At 29.2% G+C, this 14,262-nt stretch overlaps 1 protein-coding gene across 6 annotated transcripts in view; it reads right to left on the bottom strand.

The window, feature by feature from the left end:
• Positions 1 to 14,262, bottom strand: part of LOC106678905 (uncharacterized) — a 32,535-nt gene that overhangs the window by 10,731 nt on the left and 7,542 nt on the right. For 4 of the 6 annotated variants that reach the window (XM_014417748.2, XM_014417749.2, XM_014417751.3 and 1 more), the window contains 8 exons: positions 13,742 to 14,130; positions 13,400 to 13,672; positions 9,586 to 9,784; positions 8,337 to 8,430; positions 8,068 to 8,240; positions 4,252 to 4,362; positions 3,988 to 4,098; positions 772 to 884 (listed from right to left, as the gene is read on the bottom strand). In XM_014417748.2, coding sequence (XP_014273234.1) covers positions 772 to 884; positions 3,988 to 4,098; positions 4,252 to 4,362; positions 8,068 to 8,240; positions 8,337 to 8,430; positions 9,586 to 9,784; positions 13,400 to 13,672; positions 13,742 to 14,130 — 1,463 coding nt within the window. The remainder of the gene's footprint in view (positions 1 to 771; positions 885 to 3,987; positions 4,099 to 4,251; positions 4,363 to 8,067; positions 8,241 to 8,336; positions 8,431 to 9,585; positions 9,785 to 13,399; positions 13,673 to 13,741; positions 14,131 to 14,262) is intronic. The other 2 variants (XM_014417750.2, XM_067045223.1) reach the window with 1 other exon arrangement.

Below are 14,262 nucleotides of genomic sequence, written 5' to 3'. Positions count from 1 at the left end.
CCCATGGAAACTTCAATACATGTTTTCCACAGGAAAAGGCATCAAAAGTTTGTTTCTAAAGTAATTTATTTGTTAAAGTAAATTTATTAGTGAAATTATAAAATAATTTGGATGCACAAGGATGTACAGTGGTAAACAGAAGACCAAAAAACAAAGCAACAAAGCTGCATACGAAACAGGAACTTACTAAAACTGCAAGGTAACTTTAACCATAAGCACAGTATTGCTGATTCTTTCGACAAATCCTTCAATAATTTCACAATGCCACAATAATTAAAACTGTAATAAACACATATTATAATTTCTATTTATCATTTTTATATGTTAGTTTGGCACTGGCCGATAGATGTTGTCATCTAGTCGGAACACTTTGGATGTACTTTCTGAATAAATAAATATTAATTGTACCCTTGGAAATACCCAATTATGTTTTTGATTTAACTAATACGCACTTTCAGTGAATCAGAGACTCCGTTACAAGGGGTGAGGTTAGAGGTGATGTTATGTACCTAATAATTTGAAAATTTAAACCCAATATGAATATAGCTACTTTTTAAGAGACCAAGAAAGACCTTTCACATTTTGCTTTTAACTTCTCCCTTGCGAATAATTTTTTTTATCTCTCGGCCTTATTACTATTACTTCTTAGGACCTTGTAGTGTTCATAAAACCTTATTTGACAAAGTTAATAAAACTAATTCGAAAAGTGAAATTTTTCACATTTATTACTAACATGGAGGTGGCAGTATAAAAATAAATATTAAAACATACCTTGCGGTAATATTAGATTGAGGTTTCATATTCTTTAGATGCTCATCCGGGTTGATTTCTTTTCTGCAGACAGGACAATCAAAGGTAGAACCCCCATAGTGAGTGCAGGAGGCCTGCAATGAGAAATGATAAGTTTTTAATTACATGGTCCAAATGACTAAGAAGAAAAACATATGAACAATAATAAAGTAAAGTATATATATCCAAACAAAAGCATAAAATAAAATAATTTGAAAATTTTGGGAATAAAGAAATCACTAAACTAAGCAGCACTGTAAGCAAATTATTACAAATAAAGCTAAATCTTTAGAAATTACTACTTAAGAAATACACTGCTCTACAAATGGCTTGCAATAAAGAAAAATCAGTTAATAATAACACCTATATTTTTAATTATTATATCAATACTGACTCAATGATTCATTTTTAATTGTATCCATAACTTTCACCATTAAAACAAAAAATGGTAATTAAAAATAGAAAATTTAATATTTGTTTATTATCAACTTCTATTAAAATTCAAATAAGAATTATTATTAAATGAATAAAATATATAATAAAAGAAAATAAAACAACATTCAATCAGATCAAACGACTGGTTCTTTAGTAAAGTTGCTATTAATCTACTGCAAGTAAGTTTTAATTTGCAACATGTCTTCTAGTTCATACAGTGATTTAATGATGACTGTTATAAGATATATAAAGAATTTAAAACTAACAGTAAGTGGTGTTATTACAAATAGAGAATATTGCAATAACCAACAGCTATTTAAATTTTGCAAATGGCAATTATGGCAACTTCATCTATGTCTCCATGAGTTATAAAAAAATTAAAATACAAGATGCAGTCCACCACACAGGGAAATATTTTTTCACTGGAGTTTTTTAAGAACTTGTCCAATATACAGTATTAGTGATTAAATGGAAAAAAATATATAAATAATTTAATTACAGCAACAATATTTGTAGAGCAGTCTTATTCAACTCATGCAACAAAATCTAATTTAAGACTAACCAATTTTCTTAAAAATTGAAAACAAAGCACAAATAAAAAAATAACATAACTTCACTTAAGTAAATATTTCCAAAAAAAAAAAGATAAAATCAAAACTATTACCCAAATGTAATTATACATACTTTTTAATAAATTTACATCATTTCAATAGCTACAAAATTACAATACTTATGCAATTTCAATAAAACAAGTACTCATGAAGAGGCTATTCATAGGCATATCACATCTTTTGTTGGCTACAAAATTTTTAATACGTGTTAAAAACTACATTTGAATTCATAATTATAAATAAATAATGAAAAGATATTTGTACTTGACCCAAACAAAAAATATAACAACAGCCTCCATTAAGCAATAATCTACATTTATTAACCCATTCAGTGCCGAGAACTTTGACATTTAACTTTTAAAATAATATTCATTTTCAAATTATATCTCAGTGGGGAAAAAATGATTAATCTAGCTCATACTATATATGTTATCTGAAAGAGAGGTTTACTGTTAAGCAAGGTAGTAAAAAATTTAAGAATGATGATACTAAGTAGTTCAAGAAAATCTTCAGGGATGAATATTGTGGACTTCTGCCAATGCTGTGGAGACATAACCTAAAGTTCTTTTCAATTATCTAACCTAAAGTTCTTTTCAATTATCTAACCTAAAGTTCTTTCCAATTATCTAACGTAAAGTTCTTTCTAATTATCTAACCTAAAGTTCTTGCCAATTATCTAACCTAAAGTTCTTTCCAATTATCTAACCTAAAGTTCTTTTCAATTATCTAACCTAGTTCTTTTCAATTATCTAACCTAAAGTTCTTTCCAATTACCTAACCTAAAGTTCTTTCCAATTATCTAACCTAAAGTTCTTTCCAATTATCTAACCTAAAGATCTTTTCAATTATCTAACCTAAAGTTCTTATCAATTATCAGGTATAGGGCTTTCTTAATCCATTAAAAAAATCATAACTTCCTAAAAATAAATAAAAAGAGCATGTGAAGGCCTAACTCATGAATCAATTCAACCTGCTCCAGAAATCTACTAGATAACATTTTCTTTAAACAATAAATTTCCACATATAATAGAAAAGGAACAAAAATATTACTTTGTACAGAAGGCCTGAACTCTTCAAGAGTATCAAGAAAGAAGGATAAAAAGATGAACTATAGACGGGACCCAGACAAATGAAGTCAGAGGCAATACAATGGACAATCACTTCAGTATGCACCATGAGAGAGCTAGTTTCATTACACAGCTATTAAAAAAAAAAAATGATGTTTTTAAATTATGGAGTAGTATCCATTCCAATTTATTTCTACTTGCCCATGTATCAATACTAATATCTTTACAAACTATTAAAATAATAACCAACTTCAGTGAGCCAGAAGCCTCTATTAAAATATAATAATAGATTGACTTGTGTATCAGAATCAACATAGCAGAAAAATCCTGTACTTCATGTAAATTAGTTTATTTCATTGTACACATAACACTGATATAAAAACTCGAATAATTACTTATTTCTATTGATGTTCTTTTTCTTGGAGGTCTGGTAATCCATCAGTTATCAGATATGCCTTATATGTCTCTTTAACCAAGGAATGGCATTGATGCAGAATCCGACAGCTCATCAAAAGGTAGGTTAAGATCCTACAGCATTTAGGCTGTGCTTCATCTGATAGAGGTAAATCTATATTCAAGTTTATAGTTCATTTATTTTCCATCTCCATAAAACTTCTAATAATGTTAGTTTATTTAGTTTATTTGTTAGGTCTCAATTGAGGAATGATCATAACTGGTTCAATTTATAAACCTTATTTTACTGGGAAAACAAAAGATCCACAGCCAAAAGTCTCTTTAAAAATCCGTAGTAGCAGAATTTAATGAAATAAATGCGCTGGTGGATTTGGTCATCATACATAAGTAACACCTCTATATTAGCTGGCATTGCTAAAGGTGATTAAACTAGATCAACCTAATATTACCCAAACTGTGGAAATGATCAGAAATCTAATGCTTTAAGAAAACACGTATGTATAATTATGAAAGTTAGAAATGTGACCTCAGCCATGCAAAAGAACCTAGCATCCCACAATAGTAGAGATCACAGCACTGAAAGGGTTAAAAGAGTATTCAAATTTTAAAAGATATCATCAATTAAAAAAAGTATTTTTAATTCCTGTTAGTATTTTATATTAAGTACTCACAGCGATACAAGATTCACAAAGAATGCAGGTGCAGTCAGCGTGTTGTTTCATGTTTGTATCCTTATCCTCAAGGCAAATTATGCAAGATGTGTCCACCAGATACTCTTCAACCTAATATATAGTTCTTATCTTCACAATATTCAAATATTTTCAATTTTTTTTTTTCTGTTTTCTTTTGCTTTTAATGTTGTGATTTTTTTTCTTAATTTGCACACAGAAAGAAGAAATTTTAATAAATAAATGTATAAAAGCTTTGTACTATACCTTGCTGTCATCGATTGGTTCCAACGCAGTTTTATCCAACAACGTCGTCACCTCAAATGCATACAGGCTACGGTCGGAATCATTTAAATACCTTATCAGCTGATGATCTTCCTAAAGAAAACATTTTTAATATTCTAAAGATATCAAATGCTCAAAATTGAGAAATAATAACGAAAAAGTGTGTTTAGAAAATAGTACAATGCTTTACCTATATGTGCCATCTTGAACTATGTTCAATAATAAGAAAACTACATTTAAGCGATGAGAAAAATCACTTTATACAAAACTTTCATTAGAAAATGAAGAGTTGATAATATCCTTCAAATTTAAAATAACAAATATTAGGTTCTGCATCAGAAAGATCAGAAAGATGCCAAGACCTAAAACCTAACACTTTGGTTGTTGTTATGTGGGAAGTTGGTGTGACAGTTTAATAATATTTCTAAATCTCCTTTTCATTCAAGACCAGACCGCTTGCTACCTTCAATATTTAATTAGGTGTCATGTTATCCTCAAGCAGTTGAGCAGGAACCATTCCAAAACAAACCCATTCGCAATGAATCCTAAGGGGTGGTTCCAGAAATCAAATCTATCTTCATGGTTTACAATATCAGTACTAATCACTACAACAATCCAAGATAAATATACTTGAATAAGAAAAAAAACCAATATGAACAATAACAAAACATAAATATAAAGATCACTAAGCAAACATTAATTAATTGAAAAGAATTAGTAAATTCAAATAATATATATAAGAAGATGGTCATGGTTGCGGTCAAAAGTGAAACAAAAATAGTTTACAACTATTTATTCTCCGACGTTTAATTAAAATAATACTTCAAAATTTGCAATCCTAGCTTCATTTGAGCAGTAAAAGACTATTTATTCACATTTCTCTTAATGAGGACTTTTAGTTGTGACAATAGTTGCCATACTATTGAACCAAATACCGTATTTAACTGCCATACATAATTAAAATTCAGTTTAGCTCAATTATCTCTTTGTAACTATTCTGACAGTTCTTTAGTCATTGATCGATAAACCAAAACTACTTATTCAGCCTAATCATACTCGGCTTACTATCAGAAAATGAATGCAAATGGAAAAATAATTAATTGACATCCAACAAAAGCAGAACTAAAACGTTATAAAAACAATTAGCATCAATTATTTTCACATTATTGTATCTTGTGTTAACAATAAACACAAAATCTTTATAAGGATCATTTCTCCACCAAACCAAATGTTGATTATCTTAAGTTCCACCACAATCTATTTGTATATCGATGAAAAACAAATTTTTTTATCCCAACAATAATTAAACACCACTTCCCGTGGCTTGAATATCTAATTATCTGAATTAGCATATTGTTTAAAACGACTTAAGTTCCTTATCCATTATGAAACCAAATCAGGACAATAAAGAATAGAAGTCTCAGCCAATCGAAAGGCTCTACGCTGAGACCACCAGCTGCTGTCTACACATCTCCATCCACTGAATCCCCATTGAAACCCATTCAGCAAGATCAGTCTCAACTCAATCATTCCATCTACTAGAAATAATAATCATCAGCTAATTAGAACTCAGAAATTAGTATCAATATATACAAAAAATATAAACATCTTATTTAATAACTAAATATATTATGAAAATGTAAAAATAAAAAAATAAGAATAAAAAGATGTTTTCTTTCTTTCTAAAACTATTTTGATTTTTAGTCCTCTTATTTATTATATTTTCTTATTCCAATCACTTCACTTTAAACGTTCTATAATTTGTTTTTCTACAGCACAACACCATACTACTTAAATTTTTTCCAGCCATCATTTTCCCATACCTTACATTTTTGCTTCATACAAAACTATTTCCTCTTTTTCTAATTGTTTTCTTATTTCAGTTTAAGTTTAAATATCTTCTATGCTTTACAAATCATTCTTCCTATTTCACCTGTTTAGTTAGATATGATCAAATATAATTAGTTTATATCATTATACATCACGATGGTATCTTTTTTTTTGTAACCCTGACAATAAGGGCGAAAACGTCGGCAGAAACAAATTAAGCTACAGAGATGTATGTTCAATTCACTTAGATTCATCCAAAATTATATATTTGGTCATAATTTCAGATAATATATAATATACCTGTAATGAATACAAACATGCATACATTGAAAATTATCAGCAAGTGATACATTTGATTATTCTGATGCACTATGAGCTGATTTGACCACAAAATATTTTATAATGGCCTTAAAAAAAATAGTCCTATTCAATTTGTGAGACACAGAAAAATAGATTTTCCATAATCTTATTCAGAATTTAAATTTCTTTAAGTAACACATTTTCATAAATTGCAATTTTTGGGTTTTATTACTCACCAAACATTTCTATTTAAAAAATGTATGAATTTTTCCTCTCTTTTATTGGTAAAGATTAAATTTAATTTTATTCCTATGAAACTTCTTACTTGATATGAATGTGTTTTTTTTTTTTTAATTTGGATATCAAAAGCCTTCTTTAAACCTAATTTCCTTTTGTTCTTGCTAACAAATTTTGTAACTACTGTAAACCAAAAATAAAACAACAATTTTTTATAAAATCAGGGATCGAGTAAAGTTCCCAATGAGCTATCTCATAAACATATAATTCCAACAAAACATTTCATATTTAACTAACACTAAGAAATGTTCACTCAATTTTGGACAACGCAATTCCAATCTTTATATAAAATACATAGTTTAAACCGATATTTCAAACATTCTCTGTCCATGAAGATCCAGAAAAATTTTAAAGTAATTGGAAATATATGGTCAACTTGATAATGTGATATATATTAAGTTGGTCAGAATCCAATGGCTAGGCCATCTGAAAAGGATGTCAGAGGATTGCCTACCAAGAAGACAGCTGTATGAATAGCTGGAAGGCAGAAGAGCACTTCTTGAGGTGGCTTGATGAATGGAGGTAGACCTGCACCAGTTGGGGTGAGGAGATGGAGAAGACATATGGCTCACAGGAATGAGTGGTAAATAATAATCTTGGAGAACAAAGTCTTACCAGAGCTGTAGAGCCATTATATAAATAAATACAAATTTCTCGTGCTGCTTATCACAGAATTTTCTTTAAAATTTGTCTGGTTTGAATCCACCAAGATATTTTGTCAGATTGAATGCGAGACTCTTTTAGGAAATCTCAAGATTATATAAACTAACTTAAAGATTTTAGATCATTTCAATATTTTAAAAAAATGAAGCCACACAGAGAAATTACTGGAAAAAACTATCTTTCACATCTATTAGTCAAAATTTCTATGGCACAGTTAAAAAAATTGTTAGCTCCCGGTCTAATTTAAAATAAATCTAACAGATTATATTTTTGAAGCAACATAAAGCTGTTAATACTAGCTTGAAACCCTTGAGATAACATTATCAATTTTTTCAGATCTCCTGTTCACGAATAACTAATATTAAACAGTTTCATAAACTCAATAAATGAAACAAAAAAAGTATCTATATATAATACATCAACTTTATTATTTAGATAAACTTTAAGTGTATTTAGGATTGTGTGGAATCTAAGTATTCCAATATACAAATCAATTTTATTCCAAAAACGGAAAAATAAAATTTTAAAACAAAAGATTAATGAAAGACACACACACAAATCATGTAATAAATTAATGAAATTAAAATAAAAAGGGATAAAATGGGAGTGATTCAAAAGATTATTGATTATGGATCAATAACATATTGAAATAAAAATTTACCAAATCAAAATGCTAATCCTCCAATAAAAATTAAAAGAGCTTCTTACCAATACTTTAGCAATGTGGTGATCAAAAACTTCAGCTATCACAATAGGCCCTTTAACTTCACACCCAACTTTAATTAAAATTTGGTCCCTCAGGTAGTTGACATTATCATACTTGTTTAATTCTAATAGAAACTCAGTAGGATGCTTTAATGACTCTCCAATGAATGTGACCTCTAAAGAGCATTAAAACAGAATCATACAAAACATTTAATTAACTAATTTAAAAAAAAAAAAAACTTGATGGTAAAACATAACAAACAAGTACTTACTTAATTTCTTTTGCATAGCATTTGGTAGAGGAACTGAGAGGTACATAAATGGTTCATAAGTAACAGATATAAATTTACATACAGAGCAAACAACCTACAAAAAAATATATATATATAAACATAATATATATAAATTGATCAGTGTGTGGCATACCAATAATACAGAAAAATTTAAAGTTTATTTTATTTAAATATTACTTAACAGTTTCTTTAAGTTTAAAAATAATTACTAATCATTTTTAAAGTCTTCTAAAAACTTAATCCACTTTGTCTACTAAAATAACATGTTTCACAAATTTTCAATGCTGCAAAATACCATCAGTTGCGATCGGCCTATTTTTGACTTAAGACTCCATTGTTCCAGCTTTTTTAAAAAAAATATTTTTACCTTCAAATATTTAAATAAAAAAAAAAAAAAAAATGAAAATGGTCTTTTCACTAAATAATGATTAAATAAATGTTATTTATCCATAAAATGCATTAAATATTATATTTAGTAATGATAAAAATGTCTAATAATCCTCTATTTCATATTTTATACCAGAACGGTCTGGTGGGCCTAACATGGTTGATATGTTACTTAATATTTTTTTTTTATCAGTTGATTATGGGGGAGGGAGGGGGTATAGTCTCATACAAAATACACCCCTAACTATATACAATGTTATAATTGAAAGAAAAAAAAAAAGTCTAATAGGCTGCACACAAGCTAGAATAGAACTCCACTCTGTGAAGTCAGAGGTGAAACTGTCTATTTCATAGAATTATTTATAAATAGTTAATAATTATTAATTTATATTCCTCAGATAAATAATGACTTTTTATAAATTAAATATATAAATTTTCTTATAGCATTAAAATAACAATGTTTTCTTAATATTATTTAAAATAATCAACCTTTACAATAATATTCAATATGTAATTGTTTAATTTGCAATGTTCTTGTTCTTTCTGTTCTGGTCAAAAGTGAACACTTTTTGATTTTATTTAATAAGAGAAGTAAATGTCACTGAACTTAGTTGGAATATCCCCCAGAATCATCTCAAATACTTTTCTTGCTCTCGAAGACCCAGTTAGAAGACTAAGACTTAAGGTTAATGAAAATAAGAGAAAATATAAGGTAATGGAAAAGGAAACTATCCAACAATCCTCCACCATTACCACTACTAGTACACATTCAAGGAATTCCTTACTATACATAATCTGTAACCAAATTCAAAAATAGAAAAAAAAATTATGAAATACCTACAGTGCTTTTGAACTGGCCCTGAAAAGTATTTACAACAACACTTTTATTTTCCGCCAAATGTTTCTGCCAATGTGAGTCTGCTTCAACTTCGGACGTCTTGTCATAGGTAATATTAGTGAGGTTAGGAGAGAGGAGCGAGCTAGTAATATCGTCTTCAGAACTGTCCTCCTTACTGCTCCCCTTTCTTTCGCATTCCATTCTGAAAAGGCCAATATTATGTATCCATAAAAGAACAGTTCAGTAATCTAGGAATCAGAAAGAGATCTCATTTTTGTTTTGAAAATTTGATTAATAATGAGTGCTCATCATGAAATTCAAATTTATAACCTCCAAATTTCTCCAGAACACAAAAAAAATTGCAAAATACTCCAAAACATTTATCTTTATTTTTGTTTTTTCATTCATAGCAAAGCCAACCTAAACTGGATTAAGAAAGAGTAAATTCTTAACATTTTTTCTCTAATTTTTTTAGAACAGAGCACTTTTTAGTATTAACTGTGCTTTGTCTAATGAGGTTCAGTTATTTGAGGAGCAAAAAGGGATCTGAGAGGAAAGTTTTAGAGAAATCCTGAAAATTTTCTAATTTATGTTTTTTGTATAAGTATGAATTTCAACTTTATGACCTCAAATTCTTTCCAGAAGGAGAAAAAGAATTAGATTTAATCTTTGGCTTCCTAGCTACCAATGATGGACAAGCTTTGTATTCATGAAGGGAATAAAAAATATGTGTGCCCTTACAAATGAATATTTTCACTAGAATTTTACTGTTTAAACAACAATGAAAAATATACCATAGTATTACAATAGTACCATGTCTGCCCATCAGTCTGTAGGCAAATTTCTGTTCGGGCATAATCAGTTCAACCAGCTATTCCATTGCAATGAAATTTTCCAAAGAAGGGGGTCTCAAAAATAAATAGATCCATTAAAAATTGCACATTGAAATCTTGACACTATTACTATACTCTCCTCAACTAATTGGTAGGAAAAGTAAAAATGAAAGGATTATATTCTTATCACTAGGTGTGAATTGTTTATTTAAGGCGGGTCATAAGACCAAAATTACAGACACATATTTTTTTTTCACAATTTTTTGATCCCATGAAGGTAGTGTTAGAATTTCAAGTATCCAAATTGTAGCATTTTCCTTAATTTCTCAAAGCCTATTTTTACTACTTCCTATAAAAAATAATACAATTTTCATTAATTAATACTAGGATTTTTATCATTGTTATTTAGGCTGCATGGTTTAAATCTATACTTATTTATTTAAAAAAAAAAACGATTCATTACTGTTTTCAATACCATGTATACCTAAGAATGGGAAACCTATGGGAGTATACCCATTATAAACAATAAAATTTATAAAGACTATTACTAGTTTTTAATGTGCAAATACATTTGCGGGTCGTGTTTAAAAGTAGTATTCATAATTTATAACACGATAGATATCAGACATGAAATAATCCGTTGTTATTAAAATACAATTTATTAAAATAACAAAATGAAATGAAAAAATAGGTACATTATTATAATTAAATTGTGAAATTTGGAATCATAACAAACGAAAGTTAATTAGCGACACCAAAATCAATGAGACACCTAAGCTTGAATTTGGGAAACTAATCCATCGATGTTTGGATTAATTCCACTGACATAAAGAATTTTCCAAATTATCATCAGTCAACCTTGTATGATGGTTTGATTTATTAACTTTCAACATTGAAAAGAACTGTCTGCATTTATAAGTACTGCCAAACACACAAATCAATTTTTAAAGCTGTGGAAAATGGTGTTCTTCGTGGTATTTTTTGAAGAAATCGCACAACTCCACGTCTTCAAATTTAAATTTAAGAGTGAGTTTTCTTGAATCTCAATCAACTCCTTTTGCAAGTATATTGGAGCATTTTGTATATTACTTTTTGTTGGAGTAGCAAATAAATTGAAAGTCTTCCATGTTTCTGAAATTGCTAAATCTGTTTGAAAATTGCTCCGACGGTAACTTGAGTTCTTCAGCATATTGAGTATAAGCAATATTTTCTTATACAGAGGAGAGTGCGGTGAAATGGTAACTGTTAGAACAGCATCTGTGCCTCCCACAAGCGGATTTTGTTCTGAAACACTTTCAATTGGTTGTACAAATCATTTACTAACTCCCCTTGTTTTGGAAGTTTCAAATTTAAATCATTCAAATAGCTTGTAAGATCGACCAGAAATGCTGTCACATATCCATTTTGAGATAAAATTTTGATCCCAGATTTTTGGGTCACTTAATTCAGATTGTGGTTTATCTTTTATTTGCATAAAATCTGCTATCTCATTTCTAAGCTTGTAAAACTGTTTTAGCACTTTCCCTTGCTTAGCCATCTGACTGCTCAATAATATGTTCTGTCGTCATATTATGCAGATATTTCATCCAAAATCACCTTGAACTGACGATGGTTAAGCACTCGGGATTGAATAAAATTGATGGTTTTCACTATCACATTCATAACATTCTGGAGTCGAATGGACTTAAAACACAAGTTCTGTTGGTGGATAATGCAATGAAGGACTATCAAATCATCTTTTAGCGCATTTAATTCAGTTGCTTTTTAATTCAAAATTTTTCCAAATTCATTTTTCTTTTCAGGACACAAAACACTGCCAACTTCTAACATAAACTCCTTGATAAATTCTTCTTCAGCAAATGGTTTTAATGACTTTGCAAATTTTAAACTAACTATAAAACTAGCTGTCACAACATTATCATGTCGTATTTTTTGTTTACAAAACATTTGCTGCTGTTTTTCCAAATTTGTGGTAAGCTTCTAGACTTAGTCTTTTCTTATTTGCCCTGTCAGTGAGTGCAGCATAGGATACTCAGTTGAGTAATGCCTCATTATATTGAATGCATTCAGAACTGAAATGGATTCATTACACAGCAAACAAATAGACTTACCATTGTGTAGGATAAAAAAGAATTCTTCAGTCCAATTTGCTTAAAACTAGCGACCCTCTGCATCTACTTTTCGTTTCTTTTCACCAGACATCATTTTTGCTTATTTTTTGTTTGATAAACTTAATAACAAAATTTAATCTGTAAGCACTCAAGATGCACACAAAATCAAAAAGCAAATTGACGGCACTAGCAGTTAGCTAATATATTGCTTGTCGAAGTTATCACCTCAGCTCAAATAGAACTGAACTAAAGTATGGGCCATCCATCCGCTTATATAGGCAAAACGAAGGAATAATCTAGAATTGTCTAGTGTAGAACAAATGAGAAGCAATAATCTTTTGTCATGCCACCAGCGGAGAGTGAGGCGGCAAACATTAAAGCCTTTGATGCTTGCCGCCTCACTCTTTGATGATCGCCACCACTCGGCTTGCTTGCTAACTTGATTCTGTGAGTATGAGTAAGTAGTGTAATATTTTTTTTTAATTGGGTTTTTCAAAATGTCTTACGGGCCGGATCGAATCTTACAGCAGGGTGGGGGTTGCCCATATATGTATTAAAGCATTATTTATTTTGTCTTTTATTATGATCATATATTGATTGCTTACTTCACAACAGTGCTAAATACAATTCCACAAATTTAAGAAAAAATACATTTAAAGATTCTTTTTCAGAAGAGTAACTTTTAAATTACTTAAATTACTTACTACTAAAAGAGAGAACCTTCAATTGAATTTTTCTAAAATTAGTGTAAATCTACTTAGAACTACTGTGATATAAGCCATTAATACCACCATTATTTATAACTATAAATTATTTACAAATAATGAGGTTTATGGCACTAGAAATATTGAAGATTGGCTTATAGTATTATACCTTTCATTTTTTTCTAACATTAAGTCAGGAGATTTACACTGCCTTTCTAGCTCCATTCGCCTGTTCTTTTCTTCAACTTCATCTGCAATCGAATGGAGTTTCACTCTTTTCAGATCTAGTCCATCTTTGAAATCAAGAGATATTGGGAGATTGGATAAACTTGAATTACGCTTGCCACATGTATTATTATCAAACAGATGAAGAGAATTAACATTGAATGTTTCACCTCTTCTACGGGAAGTATCACTTCTGGGAAATTTTTCAGAATCAAATCTACAAAATCAAAATATTTCAACGAACGATAAATAGAAGACCTATATTAAGCTAAATTACTTTAAATACCTTATTTCATTGTTGGCTTCTTCCTTATTGACCAGAACATTTAAATTAGAAGTTTTGGCTTCTTTTAAAATATCCTCCAATCCAGTGATATGAGGGGTAGTATTATTTACAACAGAGATCATGTCCCGATTTACTAAAATCCCTTGTTTGTTATTCAGCTGCTTATCACAGTTTAAGTTATCACATTTCTCAATATGAGATGCCACAGGTAACGGAACATAAGGCTCAGGAGAACAAAAATTTGCGTGTGTACTTTTCTCAAGATTACTTATTTTATCTTTTGTATCTCTAACCATATCCTTAAAAACAGGTAAATCACCACCTTCACATTTTGGTTCACAGTCAATTACAATCTTTTGGCTAGTAGACTGATAAGTAGAAACTTTTGCCTAAAACAGTAAGATATAAAAAATATACATATATAAAATACAGCTTTAAAAAATTAATAAGATTTATTACTATTTGAAATAATATCAGCAATATTACTATTCGATGATACAGTGAAGTTAGCTTCCATTTAT

Source organism: Halyomorpha halys, unplaced genomic scaffold (genome assembly GCF_000696795.3).
Source record: "Halyomorpha halys isolate HHAL.00 unplaced genomic scaffold, Hhal_1.1 Scaffold167.1, whole genome shotgun sequence".
NCBI classification, from domain to species: Eukaryota; Metazoa; Arthropoda; class Insecta; order Hemiptera; family Pentatomidae; genus Halyomorpha; species Halyomorpha halys.
The sequence above is the reverse complement of the archived record's forward strand: the minus strand, read 5'-3'. Positions and strand labels throughout refer to the sequence as shown.